Raw genomic sequence first — 17,667 nt, 5'->3', positions numbered from 1 at the left:
GTGTTGAGCCCCCTGTAGTCCAAGCAGAACCAGGTGGTCCTATCCTTCTTTGGCACGAGAACTACAGGTGAGGCGCAAGCGCTCTTTGACCGTTGAATCACCCTGAGCTGTAACATCTCATCGATCTCCTGACGCATAACCTGCTGCACCTCGTTGGAGATCCGATAGCGTGTTCACCGTAGTGGGGCATGATTACCGATGTCCACCTCGTAGACCGCTATCTCAGTCCTTCCAGGTCGGTTGGAGAACACGACGCCTGAGGAACCTCTTGGTAAGCGAATAGCAGGTGTAGGAGGTACCGCTCCCAGTCGTGTCCTTGGGTCTCAACCAGCATGCGTAGCATCTATTTGAGGTACCGTTGAAGCGCTCACAAAAGCCATTGGTCTGTGGGTGATACACACTCGATACCAGACGCTTCACCTGCATTCTCGTACAGAGAGCCTCCATTTGGCGAGACATGAATTGGGTCCCTTGATCGGTAAGCATCTCCCTGGAAAGTCCTAACTGTGAAAAGATGGCCAACAGGGCATCCGCCACTTTATCTGCCCTGGTTGAGGACAGAGCCATTGCCTCTGGCTACCAGGTAGCGTAGTCTACCACAGTGAAGACGTATTGCTTTCCAGAACTGCTGGGGACGGCCAGCGGGCCCACAATGTCCACCGCGATTCTCTGGAAAGGCTCCTCTATCACTGGTAAAGGGATCAGGGGAGCCTTAAGAGCAGGCCCCACCTTCCCCACTCTTTGACAGGTGATACAGGTGTGGCAGTAGTTTGTCACATCTGTCCCCATCTTGGGCCAATAGAAGTGTTGAGACATAGGGGGCCTTAGTTTTGCTGATCCCCAAGTGTCCAGGGAGCGGGATCTCATGGGCAATCCACAAAAACTCACCCCTTAATGGGTGCGGGATGACTAGCTGTCTTTACCTCAACCACTCCTTTTGGGATTTTCTGGGTACTGTCTCCCAGTACAACCTCCCTCGATCCTAGAACACCATCTCCTTATCTGTCACGAAGGTAGGCATCTTGGCAAGGTGTCAAAAATTCTTCATGCTCGCATCTGAGTGCAGAGCAGCCTGGAACTCCTGCCTAGGGGCAGCCAGAAGCGATGTCAGGGTCCATTCCCCACGGCAACCCTCTGGGACCTGCTCTGGGTCGATCTCTGGTTCAGTCACGCCTGTGACTGAGGAGAGTCCAGAAGGCAGAACGTTATCTGCGTTCCGGGCACTCTGACTGCGGGTGACAGCAGCTACGTAGGCTGTCTCCCCGGGAATTTCCATAGACCCATCAGTTGGCGCTGCTATGGGTACCACCTCCCCATCCACCCCCAACATCCCAGGAGCAGTGCTACTTATGGGGTAGTTACCGTCCTCTGTGGCACTAGTCAGTTGCACGGCATCACCTTCCTCGTGGTTCCCATGCATCTCCCCATTTCCCTTAGCACCATCGCATGCTCCTGTTAGGGGTTCCTCAGCCATCCCACCCCGCAGAGTGACATGGCTGAGCACTCCTGCACCTGTGAACACATCATTCTTAGGAAATAAATGGTTAGCAGGTAACACATGCACATTTTCATCATCCGCATTATCAGCATTACCTTCGGCATTTTTAGTAAAATGGTTATCAGCTACATCATTAACCCCTCTGTGACCTTAGACGTACTATCCCGTCGAGGTGCCTTGGGCTTATCTGACCCTGGACGGGATAGTACGTCATAGCCGATCGGCCGCGCTCACGGGGGGAGCGCGGCCGATCGCGGCCGGGTGTCAGCTGCTTATCGCAGCTGACATCCGGCACTATGTGCCAGGAGCGGTCACGGACCGCCCCCGGCACATTAACCCCTGGCACACCGTGATCAAAGATGATCGCGATGTGCCGGCGGTGCAGGGAAGCACCGCGCAGGGAGGGGGCTCCCTGCGGGCTTCCCTGAGACCCCCGGAGCAACGCGATGTGATCGCGTTGCTGCGAGGGTCTCACCTCCCTCCCTGCTCCCTCCAGCCCCGGATTCAAGATGGCCGCGGATCCGGGTCCTGCAGGGAGGGAGGTGGCTTCACAGAGCCTGCTCAGAGCAGGCACTGTGTAGCAGCCTGCACTTCTCTCAGATCGGTGATCTGACAGAGTGCTGTGCAAACTGTCAGATCACCGATCTGTGATGTCCCCCCCTGGGACAATGTAAAAAAGTAAAAAAAAAAATTTTCCAAATGTGTAAATAAAATAAAAAGAAATATTCCAAAATAATGAAAAAAAAAAAATAAAAATATTATTCCCATAAATACATTTCTTCATCTAAATAAAAAAAAAAAAACAATAAAAAGTACACATATTTAGTATCGCCGCGTCCGTAACGACCCGACCTAAAACTGTCCCACTAGTTAACCCCTTCAGTAAACACCGTAAGAAAAAAAAAAAAAAAACGAGGCAAAAAACAACGCTTTATTATCATACCGCCGAACAAAAAGTGGAATAACACGCGATCAAAAGGACAGATATAAATAACCATGGTACCGCTGAAAGCGTCATATTGTCCCGCAAAAAACGAGCCGCCATACAGCATCATCAGCAAAAAAATAAAAAAGTTATAGTCCTGAGAATAAAGCGATGCAAAAATAATTATTTTTTTCTGTAAAATAGTTTTTATCGTATAAAAGCGCCAAACCATAAAAAAATGATATAAATGAGGTGTCGCTGTAATCGTACTGACCCGAAGAATAAAACTGATTTATCAATTTTACCAAACGCAGAACGGTATAAACGCCTCCCCCAATAGAAATTCATGAATAGCTGGTTTTTGGTCATTCTTCCTCACAAAAATCGGAATAAAAAGCGATCAAAAAATGTCACGTGCCCGAAAATGTTTTCAATAAAAACGTCAACTCGTCCCGCAAAAAACAAGACCTCACATGACTCTGTGGACCAAAATATGGAAAAATTATAGCTCTCAAAATGTGGTATTGCAAAAAATATTTTTTGCAATAAAAAGGGTCTTTCAGAGTGTGACGGCTGACAATCATAATAATCCGCTAAAAAACTCGCTATAAAAGTAAATCAAACCCCCCTTCATCACCCCCTTAGTTAGGGAAAAATAAAAAAAAATGTATTTATTTCCATTTTCCCATTAGGGCTAGGGTTAGGGCTAGGGTTAGGGCTAGGGCTAGGGTTAGGGCTAGGGCTAGGGTTAGGGCTAGGGCTAAAGTTAGGGTTAGGGTTTAGATTACATTTACAGTTGGGAATAGGGTTGGGATTAGGGTTAGGGGTGTGTCAGGGTTAGAGGTGTGGTTAGGGTTACCGTTGGAATTAGGGTTAGGGGTGTGTTTAGATTAGGGTTTCAGTTACAATTGGGGGGTTTCCACTGTTTAGGCACATCAGGGGCTCTCCAAACACGACATGTCGTCCGATCTCAATTCCAGCCAATTCTGCGTTGAAAAAGTAAAACAGTGCTCCTTCCCTTCCGAGCTCTCCTGTGTGCCCAAACAGGGGTTTACCCTCACATATGGGGTATCAGCGTACTCAGGACAAATTGGACAACAACTTTTGGGGTCCAATTTCTCCTGTTACCCTTGGGAAAATACAAAACTGGGGGCTAAAAAATAATTTTTGTGGGAAAACAAAAAGATTTTTTATTTTCACGGCTCTGCGTTATAAACTGTAGTGAAACACTTGGGGGTTCAAAGTTCTCACAACACATCTAGATAAGTTCCTTAGGGGGTCTACTTTCCAAAATGGTGTCACTTGTGGGGGGTTTCTACTGTTTAGGTACATTAGGGGCTCTGCAAACGCAATGTGACGCCTGCAGACCATTCCATCTAAGTCTGCATTCCAAATGGCGCTCCTTCCCTTCCGAGCCCTCCCATGCGCCCAAACGGTGGTTCCCCCCCACATATGGGGTATCAGCGTACTCAGGACAAATTGGACAACAACTTTTGGGGTCCAATTTCTCCTGTTACCCTAGGGAAAATACAAAACTGGGGGCTAAAAAATAATTTTTGTGGGAAAAAATTTGTTTTATTTTTATGGCTCTGCATTATAAACTTCTGTGAAGCCCTTGGTGGGTCAAAGTGCTCACCACACATCCAGATAAGTTTCTTAGGGGGTCTACTTTCCAAAATGGTGTCACTTGTGGGGGGTTTCAATGTTTAGGCACATCAGTGGCTCTTCAAACGCAACATGGCGTCCCATCTCAATTCCTGTCAATTTTGCATTGAAAAGTCAAACGGCGCTCCTTCCCTTCCGAGCTCTGTCATGCGCCCAAACAGTGGTTTACCCCCACATGTGGGGTATTGGCATACTCAGGACAAATTGTACAACAACTTTTGGGGTCCATTTTCTCCTGTTAGCCTTGGTAAAATAAAACAAATTGGAGCTGAAGTAAATTTTTTGTGTAAAAAAGTTAAATGTTCATTTTTATTTAAACATTCCAAAAATTCCTATTAAACACCTGAAGGTTTAATAAACTTCTTGAATGTGGTTTTGAGCACCTTGAGGGGTGCAGTTTTTAGAATGGTGTCACACTTGGGCATTTTCTATCATATAGACCCCTCAAAATGACTTCAAATAAGACGTGGTCCCTAAAAAAAAATGGTGTTGTAAAAATGAGAAATTGCTGGTCAACTTTTAACCCTTATAACTCCCTAACAAAAAAAAAAATTGGTTCCAAAATTATGCTGATGTAAAGGAGACATGTGGGAAATGTTACTTATTAAGTATTTTGTGTGACATATCTCTGTGATTTAATTGCATAAAAATTCAAAGTTTGAAAATTGCGAAATTTTAAAAATTTTCGCCAAATTTCCGTTTTTTTTTCACAAATAAACGCAGGTACTATCAAAGAAATGTTACCACTATCATGAAGTACAATATGTCACGAGAAAACAATGTCAGAATCACCAGGATCCGTTGAAGCGTTTCGGAGTTATAACCTCATAAAGGGACAGTGGTCAGAATTGTAAAAATTGGCCTGGTCATTGATGTGCAAACCACCCTTGGGGGTAAAGGGGTTAACCGGTAAAGCATTGTCAGGTAACACATGCAATTTCCCATCGCTATCCTCAGCATTCGATCGGGGAGGGGAGTCAGGGAGATAATATGCAACCATCCTCCCCAAATCAGTCCCCAATAAAACATCAGTAGGCAAGTTATCGAACAGCCTCACTTTATTTACCCCGCTCCCGGCACCCAAATCTATATAAACCCGGGCCATTGGTAAGGGACAGCTGATGCCCACAATCCCGGTGACAGTCAGGGTTTTCCCCGGAATAATCTCTTCAGGGGCTACCAGTTTGGGTTGGATGAGGGTTCGATCAGCCCCGGTGTCCTTGAGGCCTTGAGCGACATGGCACCCCACAGTGACGTGCTGCACATTGTCACACACCCTCCCAACCACACCACCCACCAAAAGAACTGCTGCATTCGGCCCTGGGGCCTTGGCTGGGGGTTCCTCTGCTTCTCTGGACAGTTGGTGCGGATATGACCAGTCTGTTTGCAGGAAAAACAGTGGCTTAGGTCGGTGGTAGGTCCGATGCTGTTGGCAACAGGGTCAGGGCCTCTGGTGAGTTGGCTGGCAGGGTACTAGTGGTGGTTGCAGGCTTACCCCCTCTCCAGCTGGTGGTGACTGGCTTCCGCACTTCCGATCTACGGTTGGCCTCATAGGCATCGGCAATCTGCGCTGCTTTATCCGCGTCTTTGGGCTCTTGGTCCATCACGAACTGTCTCACCTTGGCTGGCCACAGATGTAGAAATTGGTCTTTGATCATCAGGTCTCGCAGCTGTGCAAAGGTGGTCACTGACAGTCCTTGGGTCCACTGGTTAAAGTGGGTGGTGTGTCCATGCACCACATCGCTATGACTGTCGTGTGGGCCACGTTGGAGGTTCTGGAACTTTCTACGGTAAACCTCAGGTGTAAGCTGGTACTTGGTTATCAGGGCCTGCTGGATGGCCTCATAGTCGTCATCTTGGTCTGGAGGGAGAGCAGCAAACACCTCCAGAGCTTTGCCTCTTAGCCGAGGGGTTAGGTGTCAGGCCCATTCGTTCCCAGGCAGCCGGTACTGTATGCAGGCTTTCTCAAAGGCCCTCAAAAAAGTGTCCAAGTCTCCGTCCTTTTCCATCACCGGAAAGTGCTCTGGTCAGGGTTTAGGGGTCTGAGCAGTGTTGGGCTCGCCACTGGACTGGGACGACTTCGGCCCCTGGAGTTGGACTAACTCCAGCTGGTGCACCCGCACCGTTTGGCGCTCGGCTCTCTCCGCCTCCCGCTCTGCTTGCCACACGGCTCTCTCGTGGTATTGCTGGATCAGCTGCAGATGTTCATCACGGTCATTGGGGAGGAGTTATTCCAAGGCCGCCAGCAGGTTGGGGTCCAATCCACCCTGGTTGCAAGTAGGACCAGCATTTATTGGTTGGCTTGTGCTGGCTTCTGCGGCCACTAGGCTCTGAGACCGGGCTTGGTCTGCTTCAAATTGCACCAGTTCCATGACCAATTGAGCCTTGGTTTTGCCATGGGGGTCCAGGCCATGGTACGTGCATACTCCAACAAGAGTGTCCCTCTTCTGCTGGGTGTACCAGGCTTTTCCTTTTGCGGCCATCATTGCCAAATTAAAGATAGGATAGAAAAACAAAGAGAAAGGGAGGGGGTAATCGCAAGTACACACTATTGTCTCAGGACTAGTAAACACTGAGCTTTTTCTCCAAAACCTTTTTGCTCCAAGTCCTTGCAAGAACTGCAGGTTTTAGTGAGAGGAATGACTCAAACCCGATCATTAATGTTCTATGACCCCACCACTGCCACCAATATGTCATGGTTCACGGAGAGGATAAACCTTTATCATCCCCACCGCTCACACCAATTTGTCATGACCCAGGGTGGTTTGGTTGCCCCTGGTTCTTTCTGAAGGGGATTTATCTATATCCCATTTCCCAGTTCCGGTTTGGAACTGGCAGCTCTCTGGCGCCCCATTACCCTCAGGTCAGTCAGGGTACTGCACCTAGGATAATTAGTCACCAGAAAGGCTGCCTGCTATGTATTGGCTATTGGGCACGCTGCAGCGAGGGCGATATAACTACTCCCACTCAGGAGGGAACAATAATTATCAACGCCACTGGTCGCTGCAAAGACTCCCAATTACACAGGACAAATTATGCTACCACCAGCTTTGTTTTCATAATTATTAACGGGTCCGGAGCCAACCCAAATTAGTAGCGTAATTCACTTCAGAGGATGCGACAGTTCATTATAGAGCATGGAGAGACAAGCTAGTAATTTTATATTTTACTGCAAAAAAGGTAGGCAGTGATTTCAGAGGTATAAAAAGATATTATAAAGAAGACAAATATCATATGTACAATACAATTACTAATAAAATGGGATTACCGTTGAAAAGGACACTTACATTTCATTATTTCATCTTATTTCATGGCTGGCCGTGTGATGTGGAGGAGGGGCGAGCATATATCTAGATGCATCACAAGTCTGTATAGCAGCTAGACCCTAGACAAAGAAATGTCAAGACTGCTTGCTTCACAACTTATTTCCTAGCTTAAAACACAGGCACTCCCTCTGTGGTGACTTCACTTAGAGGCTGAATCCTCACCTTTTACTTAGTGTTATGGCAACCATTTTTCTACCTAGCTCGCTGTATGAATCTCGTATACGAAAGACACGATGATCAGTATGTGCCCCACATCATGGGGATTCCTTTAAGTATAAACACGGAGTAATTACATGAACCGCTTACGGAGAAACCCGCACTTTGCACTCGGGTTTAGCTTCTAGCAGTTTCAGGGAGTTCTAGATCCCTCGTTGGACATCCGGATATATAATTCTTATTCTTATATCTCTAGCCCTGTTCGGTGCCAATATATACAACCTTGAAAGAACAATAGAAGCCCATGCTTCTGTACCTGTTTTAAACAGTACCAGGTGGGAGGGGGGAATGAGTATGGTAGTGAGAGTGGTCTGCCAGCAGCATAGAACATATAAATTCTTGAGGGAGGGGTGAAATGAGGGGTATAGGATTCACACACACAGAGGCAGAGAAAAGAAGGGGGGGGTCGAATTTGCAGTGGGTGTCAGTCCTCCATTCTTGCATGTAGCAGAGCTCAGTGTGCAATAATACACAATCAAATATCTCATGTTCCTGACACACGGTGTTTAACATCGGTGGGTGAACTGTTATGATCCGGTGACCTTGGAGCTGCATGAGAACTTTCACTGGAGAAAGTGGCCACTGTACTGACCGCAAACCTGAACTTAACACCGCAACTAGAAGTAGCCGTGGAGTGTACCTAACACACCTAGACACCTCGTCACAGCCGGAGGACTAAATTCCCCTAAAGATGGAAATCGGAATACTATCTTGCCTCAGAGAAAATCCCCAAAAGATAGACAGCCCCCCACAAATATTGGCGGTGAGTTGGAGAGGAAAAAACATACACAGGCAGAAAAAAAACAGGATTTAGCACAGGATTCCACTCTAGCTAGATAGGACAGGATAGGACAGAGTTCTGTGCGGTCAGTATTAAAACCCTTCAAAAAATCCACAGCAGAATATACAAAAAACATCCTACATCCAACTAAAGATGTAGGAGTGTATATCTGCAACTCCAGTGAATCCTACAAACACAGCAGGAATAAACTGAAACAAGCACACAGCAGTGTGCCACAGTTACAAAAAAACAAAACACTTATCTTTGCTGAAATTGGCAGCTAAGCAGGTGAGGCCAGGCAGAGATCCAATACTTCCAAAGAAACATTGACAACTGGCAAGGGCTAATGAATCCTGCACACTTAAATATCCCAGTCAGAACAGCAATTAGCAGATACACCTGGCCAGGACTGTGCCTCAGGGACAAATGCATTCCCACCTACAACCACTGGAGGGAACCCAAGAGCAGAATTCACAACAGTGAACTACGCGGACTGTACACAATGATACCATGGTGTATACCATCAGTGGGTGAACTACATAGGCCATACACAATGACAAAATGGTATATACCATCAGTGGGAGAACTACATGGACTGTACACAACGGTACCACAGTGTATACCATCAGTGGGTGAACTACATGGACTGTACACAATGATACCACGGTGTATACCATCAGTGGGTGAACTACACGGGCTGTACACAATGATACCATGGTGTACACCATCAGTGGGTGAACTACATGGACTGTACTCAATGATACCACGGTGTAAACCATCAATAATAATGATAGCAGCCATATTCTTTTCCTAATTTACTGAACCTTACTCCTCATCATCTTCAACTGCCCGAGACAGAACCTGGAGTCCATCGCGACTAATGAATTCCTGAGCGAATGTTACATCGGAGGACAGAACGGCGAGTTTCTTCAGAGACTCTGATCTCACGTCCACATTATGACTCTGAACTCCCTGACACAAGCTGCTCGCCTCCTTATCCTGCAGGTCAGAGGAAGAAAACAATCACTGCACTCATAGATAAAGGGGAGAACAGCGGATCCGTCAGCTCTACTGTATGGTGTAGTATATAGAGGGTGTGTCCTGTGTGGTGTAGTATACAGAGGATGTGTGCCGTGTGGTGTAGTATATAGAGGTGTCCCGTGTGGTGTAGTATATAGAGGATGTGTCCCGTATGGTGTAGTATATAGAGGATGTGTCCCGTATGGTGTAGTATATAGAGGATGTGTCCCATGTGGTGTAGTATATAGAGGATGTGTTCCGTGTGGTGCAGTATATATAGAGGATGTGTCCCGTGTGGTGTAGTATATAGAGGATGTGTCCCGTGTGGTGTAGTATATAGATGATGTGTTTTGTGTGGTGTAGTACTGTATATAGAGGATCCGTCAGCTCTGCGGTGAGTAACAAACTCGTGTCTGCTGGTTGGTTTCGCGGTACATTTACACTTTGGGTGAACCATGACAGGCAGGATTTGCAGTTTTCGCTCACCGGGGACGTGGTCAGTTTGAGGATGCTGCCATTCTTTATTTCCATCCTGTTCTAAGAGGAGAAGATAACATGGAACATTAAGGAATGTGATCATCACTTAGGTCTGAGTCTCTACTGCTCTCGGACGTTTGCCATGCTCTCGCCCGTCTGCCCAGTACTCACCAGCTCAGTGATGTAGGCTTGGTGTCCATCTACATACTGCAGAGCATACTGTTCTGAACTGCTGATGTTCCACCTAGAGAAGATGAGTCAACTGTCAGCCTCATCAGGATTCTTTTACATAAGATAAGATTCCTAACACAACACCACCGTGAGCATGGTGGGACATGGTGGCACCTCCCAGGGCACATCTAGTGGCCCCAGATGTAGGACATAGCCTAATCATCTTTTAATCATAGTTTAGTGAGGAGAAGGAGAGGAAAATACAATAAAAACGCGTCAGCTGCTCAGTTCGGTGAAACTGCATGTGAGGATAATATAGAATATAAGTTTTAGTTTCTCTTGCCTGTTAGTGCCATGCTGTGGGCTAAAACCCCCCTTCTCTTTGTGTTCCTGAAATGTGTGTGTAGAAGAGCTTTTATTGCTTCCAGCTCTGGGAGCAAAGGAATTTTTATGATCGGTATAGCTGCATAGACAATGGCACCAGCTGAAACTGGTCTGATCTCTCTTTTAAAACATGAAGCTCTTTGTCCTAATCTTGTAGGATTCTGGGCCACCGATTTGGGCTAGGAAAATAAGTACATTTTGCGAATCTCCATCGGCGGATCTACCAGCCACTGTAAGCATAAGCCTCTAATTCTAACAGGGAAAGAGTATGGATTTCTCTGGAACCGGGCGTCCCAACGATCCCAAATTTAGTATCAATAGAAAGCCAATGGTAAAATAAGATGAATGCTGGGTGTGTTATGATTCTGACATGTTCTGGAGCGGAGATATGAGCATTATACAAATTTGTGTTAAATTTGGTGAATCTGAGGAGAGAGGAGGGTCCGAGGAAACCAACCCTTTTAGTGATGTCACGAGGCTGGAGTTTATAAGTCTTTACACTTAACCCAGCCTGGAGTCTGAGTCTTTCCTGAGGAGCTGTTCCTATCCAGACCTCCTGATGCACTGGGACATTTGGGGTTCCGCCTACCAGCATGGTTTTGCCTGAAATGAACTGAGGACATGTGTTTTACCTTTTCTCATTTAATCCCTTTATTTTATAATTACCTTGTACATATTTTCAATTGTCTCATATTGTAACATCCGTATATACCTTTGTAAACACTGCCTTAATCTTTCGGAGTAAAATATTTAATACTAGTTTCGTTCTCCTGCTCTAAAACGTACCCTAAGTCTTCTGAAGGGAATTACGCTACTGTTTTGGGTTAGCTTCGGACCCGTTTAATCGAAGCTGGTGGCAGCATACCGTGTGCTGTGCCTTTGGGAGTCGTTGTAGCGACGGCGGCGTTGATTATTATTGTTCCTGCCTGAGTGGGAGTAGTTATATCGCCTCGCTGCAGCGTACCCAATAGCCAGTACATAGCAGGCAACCTTTCTGGCGACTAATTACCCTAGGTGCAGTACCTAATCTGACCTGAGGGTAAGGGGGCACCAGAGAGCTGCAAGTTCAAGCGGAACTGTAAAGCGGGATATACATAAATCCCTGCAGTTCGTGCTATACTGAAGAGCAGTGCGATAAATAAAATAAGCCCCTGCTGTAAACTAAGAGGTCAATAGCCTTGTGTGTTTTTTCATCACATTGTAGCAGTGGAGGGATAACTAAGATAAGCCCCACTGCACATGTGATAGCCATCTGTTGGCCTAAAGTCACCCCGATCCGTGACGTAGGGGTGACGGTCACGGTGTGAATCGTGACAAATTAATATGTCACGATTCACACCGTGACTGTCACCTCTACGTCACGGATCGGGGTGACTTTAGGCCAACAGACGGCTATCACATGTGCAGGGAGGCTTATCTTAGTTATCCCTCCACTGCTACAATGTGATGAAAAAACACACACAAGGCTATTGACCTCTTAGTTTACAGCAGGGGCTTATTTTAGTTATCCCACTGCTCTGCAATATACCACAAACTGCAGGGATTTATGTATATCCCGCTTTACAGTTCCGCTTGAACTTGCAGCTCTCTGGCGCCCCTTACCCTCAGGTCAGATTAGGTACTGCACTTAGGGTAATTAGTCGCCAGAAAGGCTGCCTGCTATGTACTGGCTATTGGGCACGCTGCAGCGATGCGATATAACTACTCCCACTCAGGCAGGAATAATAATTATCAACGACTCCCAAAGGCACAGCACACGGTATGCTGCCACCAGCTTCGATTAAACGGGTCCGAAGCTAACCCAAAACAGTAGCGTAATTGCCTTCAGAAGACTTAGGGTACGTTTTAGAGCAGGAGAACGAAACTAGTATTAAATATTTTACTCCGAAAGATTAAGGCAGTGTTTACAAAGGTATATAAGAATGTTTCAATATGAGACAATTGAAAATATGTACAAGGTAATTATAAAATAAAGGGATTAAATGAGAAAAGGTAAAATTCACATGTTTTCAGTTCATTACAGGCAAAACCATGCTGGTAGGCGGAACCCCAAATGTCCCAGTGCATCAGGAGGTCTGGATAGGAACAGCTCCTCAGGAAAGACTCAGACTCCAGGCTGGGTTAAGTGTAAAGACTTATAAACTCCAGCTTCGTGACATCACTAAAAGGGTTGGTTTCCTCGGACCCTCCTCTCTCCTCAGAATCACCAAATTTAACACAAATTTGTATAATGCTCATATCTCCGCTCCAGAACATGTCAGAATCATAACACACCCAGCATTCATCTTATTTTACCATTGGCTTTCTATTTATACTAAATTTGGGCTCGTTGGGATGCCCGGTTCCAGAGAAATCTGTACGCTTTCCCTGCTGGAATTAGAGGCTCATGCTTACAGTGGCTGATAGATCCACCGATGGAGATTCGCAAAATGTACTTATTATTTTCCTAGCCCAAATCGGTGGCCCAGAATCTTACAAGATTAGGACAAAGAGCTTCATGTTTTAAAAGAGAGATCAGACCAGTTTCAGCTGGTGCCATTGTCTATGCAGCTATACTGATCGTAAAAATTCCTTTGCTCCCAGAGCTGGAAGCAATAAAACCTCTTCTACACACACATTTCAGGAACACAAAGAGAAGGGGGGTTTTTAGCCCACAGCATGGCACTAACAGGCAAGAGAAACTAAAACTTATATTATATATTATCCTCACACCGCAATAGTCACCTTCTTGGCGTTGCACTTTTGCTTCTTGGCTCTTATTCTGGATATGATGTTTATTGTTCAAAACAAGGCTCGCCAGCAGTACCATACTTATATTTGGTTACTTTTACGCATTGTTTAGGTAAGGACAGTTGTGTTATCCATAAGAGGAGTGAAGCTGCACAAGAGTCCCCTCTAAAAATGTGCAAAAATAGGAGCCCATTGTTTATAGAGTTCCTGTGTTGAAGAACGAACATGGCTTCCTCACTATTCAGGGCTTGTACGGGGAACAAGAGAGGCTGCTGAGGCAATTAGGTCTGGGATAGATAATGAGAGTGGCTGCCACCGCGATCAGAGCGGAGATGGGAATAAGAGAAGTTGCCGCAGCAATCAGGGCCTGGTTGAGGGTGTAAGAGCATCTTCCTCAGCCATCTGAGCTGAAATTGGAAAAGGAGACCATGTGCCATAGTTATCAGGTCCAGGATTGGGAACAAGAGCGGCTGCCACAGTGATCAGAGTCAGGATTGGGAATGAGAGTGGCTGCCACAGTGATTAGGGCCAGGATTGGGAATGAGAATGGCTGCCATAGTTATCAGGTCCAGGATTGGGAATGAGAATGGCTGCCATAGTTATCAGGGCCAGGATTGGGAATGAGAGCAGCTGCCACAGTACTTAGGTCCCACAAACCTTATTACTTACGCGTCACACACGTCCTTCAGAACCGCTGACAGAGGTTTACTCTGCAAAAAGCACAGATATAATAAAGGTTACAATGTAAAGGCTTAGATTTTAGTGACCGAAAAATAAAAAAAGAGTAAGAAATAGAAAGATCTGCAAAGCAATAGTTCATGTCATGATCGCCTCACCCACACAGCAGATGTCCATCTAATACTCAGTTCTGCAAAACATTTTAGCTCAGTCTCACCCAGGACATTTTTCAGGCTTCTTGAGTTTTACACGGGCTGCTATTAGGCCAGAAATAAGTAACAATCAGGAGTGTGACCTAGGCACGGGGCAGACAGGACGTGTGCAAGTTCACCTCCTGCTCCTAGACCCCATTAAAAGTTCACCTGACGACTACAATTGGGCTGAAACCTCACCACCAGAGCCCCTATCTCACTCATGACCTCCCTAGCAGCATATGACAGCCGGGATCTGCATCCGGGAACACTGCGGGCTGGATCTTTGCACTAGGGCCCATTTCACTAACTGACACATGAAGCGTCGCTCTGGTTCCACACAAGCATGAGTGAGACCCCTGCAAACCCAGTGACTCATCCTGCATTGCCGCAATCTGAGATGAGACAAAATCCCGGTCACCCGCCAGTGTGACTAGGGTCCGGCGGTGTAAGAGTTGAGTGCAGATGAGATCACAACTCTCGTCCTGAAGTTCCCTCTGTGCTCCAACGTTGCCATTTCTGTGAAACAGGGTGCTGAAGCTAGTTTGTGGGCCCTGAAGACCCCCTTCTCCTCCTCTTGATTCCCTTCACTACAGCTGCCACCCTACTTTCCTGTGGCACCAAATCCACAATTTTAGAAGCTAGAAGAATGGTAGAACGATACACTACCCTCGTCTCTACCACTCTGCTCAATTACATATCTGCTGCCACACGGACATAACAAATGTGGATCAAAGCAATAACTACAGGCAACAATCTGGAGAAAGCAGATGTATGAACTCTTATAGTGGAAGCCTTCATGTCTTACTTCCTGCAACTCTGCCATTTACAACTCCAAGATCACTTGTGACATCTTACATATAAGTCACCTCCATCACCCGGTGCCTTGTGTTTCTTATCCACTTTCAATAACAATAAAGACAATATAAGGACTTGCACATGACAGGTGGTGATACAACTAACTACACGCTATATCTCAAAATGGTAAAATCAAGTAAAGAGCGTGGAAAAGAAATTGAGAATACTCATATCCCTCATAACCAAGAGGAACTTGAAACATTCATGAGAAAGAACTCAAATACTCCTCAAAAGCCCTCTAAAAGATGTCTCCTCGATCTCTGGCCTCTGCCACAATGGAAGACTCAGACTCTCAGTGAAGAATATGGAAGTGAATCACATTCTGCAGACCCAACTCCGTATCCAGATCCTTCCTGAAAAAGACCTTGGCACAAGCAATGAAACCTTTCATCTTGGAATTGGCAGGGCTCAGGTCAGACCAAAAACAAACAGGACATCGGGAAGAATCCCTAGAATCTGTACAGACCGATCTCTTGGACTTCTCAGAATTCGTAAAAGAACAATTGGCACCTCACTAACAACAACTTAACTGTAGAAGTAGACGCAGAAATCTGAGAATTAAAGGGTCCATGAGTCCTATGCTCTCCAAAGAAATCTTTGCTTCTCTAGTGGTCATGGACAGAGCCGAAACATCATAACTGAAAGAGTACGCAGAGCCTTAAAACCAAACCAAGACCATCGGATCCCGAGAGATAATCTGTGGTCTCCTGAGCTTTGTCGACACCTCCGCCATCTCAAGCAAGACACGAGATATGCCATCCTTATCCTATGACAGCACCTGGATACACATTTTCCAAGACATAGCACCATCCATCTTGGCGAAGAGAAGAAAAATCAAGCTGTTTCTGCATGCAAACAAATTGACCTACAGATGGCTATTTCTCTTAGAGATTGCAGTACCAAAAGATGGCAAACAAATTTTACATCAGTACTGTGGAAGACCTTTAAATGGCTTGGGACTCTTTCGGAATAGCACCAGTAGAAGTTCCTTTCTGGATGCCCCCGGATGTCAACTTCAACTTCCCCAGCTTCAGGGGCCTGAAAAAAAGTTGATGCAGGGGAAAACAACCTATTCCAAAGCCAAGAAGCAAGTATAAAGAAACTCTCCTCCATGAAGATCAAGGACAGTATCTTTTTTACTCCTTGAAGTCCTTTACAGAAAGGACAAAGGCTACCTGCCTTTTGTAACTGTACCCCATCCCATCTCTTTACATTAGTTTTTTTCCTATGTACTGCTTCCCTCTCACCTCCCCCTAGCCGGTCACATTAAGCATGTTATATGCAGTTTATTTTTTCCCTAGAATACTAGAAGGATCACCACCGGGACTATGTTATCTGCCCCAAATTGGGATTTTACCCCCCTGCAGATAAGAGGTCTATTGTTAATATTTACACGTTATTTTAGGCATGTTTGTACCTAGATTGCTGGACGTGTTATCTAGATATTCCTTTCCCAAATTATGGTATGACTGATCCAAGTACAGTGGGGAATAAAAGTGTTTAGGGAGAATTCATGGCCTTCATATTGAACGATGCCACCGTAATGGCGTCAGATACAGTAGGGAAAAAAGTATTTAGTCAGCCACCAATTGTGCAAGTTCTCCCACTTAAAAAGAAGAGAGGCCTGTAATTGACATCATAGGTAGACAACAACTATGAGAGTCACAATGAGAAAACATTTCCTCCTTCCCGCACCTTAACTCTTACCAGCCGCCTCTCCACATTATGTCTGTTCATTCATTATTTGAATAAAGGACATTGATTCACAGCAACATCAGGGTGAGTGCCACTTCTATTTTTCTTCCTTTTTGATTGCTACATTATCTGTTGTTGAGCACCACCTACAAGTTGCTATTGCACATGTGCCATATGTGTCCTAAATAGGATCCCACGTCCACTATTGAACCGCTTGCTTTATAGCTGCCTAGTGCCGTTCTTACTCTAAGCTTTGTTATATCACATGAATCTTAGGATGAGTTGTGTTTCTACCAAACAGTTCCAGTTTGGTTTCATCAGACCATAGGACATTCTCCCAATACTCTTCTGGATCATCCAAATGCTCTCTAGCAAACTTCAGACGGGCCCGGACATGCACTGGCTTAAGCAGTGGAACATATCTGGCACTGCAGGATCTGAGTCCCTGGCGGTGTAGTGTGTGCCTTTTTTTACCCTGATCCCAGCTCTATGCAGGTCTTTCACTAGGTCCCCCGTGTGGTTCTGGGATTTTTGCTCACCGTTCTTGCGATAATTTTCACGGGGTGGGATTTTGCGTGGAGCCCCAGATCGAGGGAGATTATCAGTTGTCTTGTATGTCTTCCATTTTCTCATTATCGCTCCCACAGTTGATTTCATCACTCCAAGCTGGTTGGCTATTGCAGATTCAGTCTTCCCAGCCTGGTGCAGGGCTACAATTTTGTTTCTGGTGTCCTTTGACAGCTCTTTGGTCTTCACCATAGTGGAGTTTGGAGTCAGACTGTTTGAGGGTGTGCACAGGTGTCTTATGCTGATAACAAGTATTAACCCCTTCATGACCTTGGGATTTTTCGTTTTTCCGTGTTCGTTTTTCACTCCCCTCCTTCCCAGAGCCATAACTTTTTTATTTTTCCGTCAATTTGGCCATGTAAGGGCTTATTATTTGCGGAACGAGCTTTACTTTTGAACGACATCATTGGTTTTAGCATGTCGTGTACTAGAAAACGGGAAAAAAATTCCAAGTGCGGTGAAATTGCAAAAAAAGTGCAATCCCA

General features: G+C 45.8%; 1 protein-coding gene across 10 annotated transcripts in view; it reads right to left on the bottom strand.

Annotated features, from left to right (window-relative positions):
* Positions 1 to 17,667, bottom strand: part of ELMO3 (engulfment and cell motility 3) — a 75,821-nt gene that overhangs the window by 36,225 nt on the left and 21,929 nt on the right. For 9 of the 10 annotated variants that reach the window (XM_069739667.1, XM_069739662.1, XM_069739658.1 and 6 more), the window contains 4 exons: positions 13,863 to 13,903; positions 10,080 to 10,152; positions 9,918 to 9,968; positions 9,241 to 9,410 (listed from right to left, as the gene is read on the bottom strand). In XM_069739667.1, the coding sequence (XP_069595768.1) occupies positions 9,241 to 9,410; positions 9,918 to 9,968; positions 10,080 to 10,152; positions 13,863 to 13,903 (335 nt within the window). Of the gene's footprint in view, positions 1 to 9,240; positions 9,411 to 9,917; positions 9,969 to 10,079; positions 10,153 to 13,862; positions 13,904 to 17,667 lie in introns of those variants that run through there. The other variant, XM_069739669.1, reaches the window with a different exon arrangement.

The sequence above is a fragment of the Ranitomeya imitator genome, chromosome 9 (genome assembly GCF_032444005.1).
Source record: "Ranitomeya imitator isolate aRanImi1 chromosome 9, aRanImi1.pri, whole genome shotgun sequence".
In the NCBI taxonomy this organism is placed as follows: Eukaryota; Metazoa; Chordata; class Amphibia; order Anura; family Dendrobatidae; genus Ranitomeya; species Ranitomeya imitator.
Note: the sequence above shows the minus strand (reverse complement) of the source record. Positions and strands in the feature narration are given on the sequence as shown.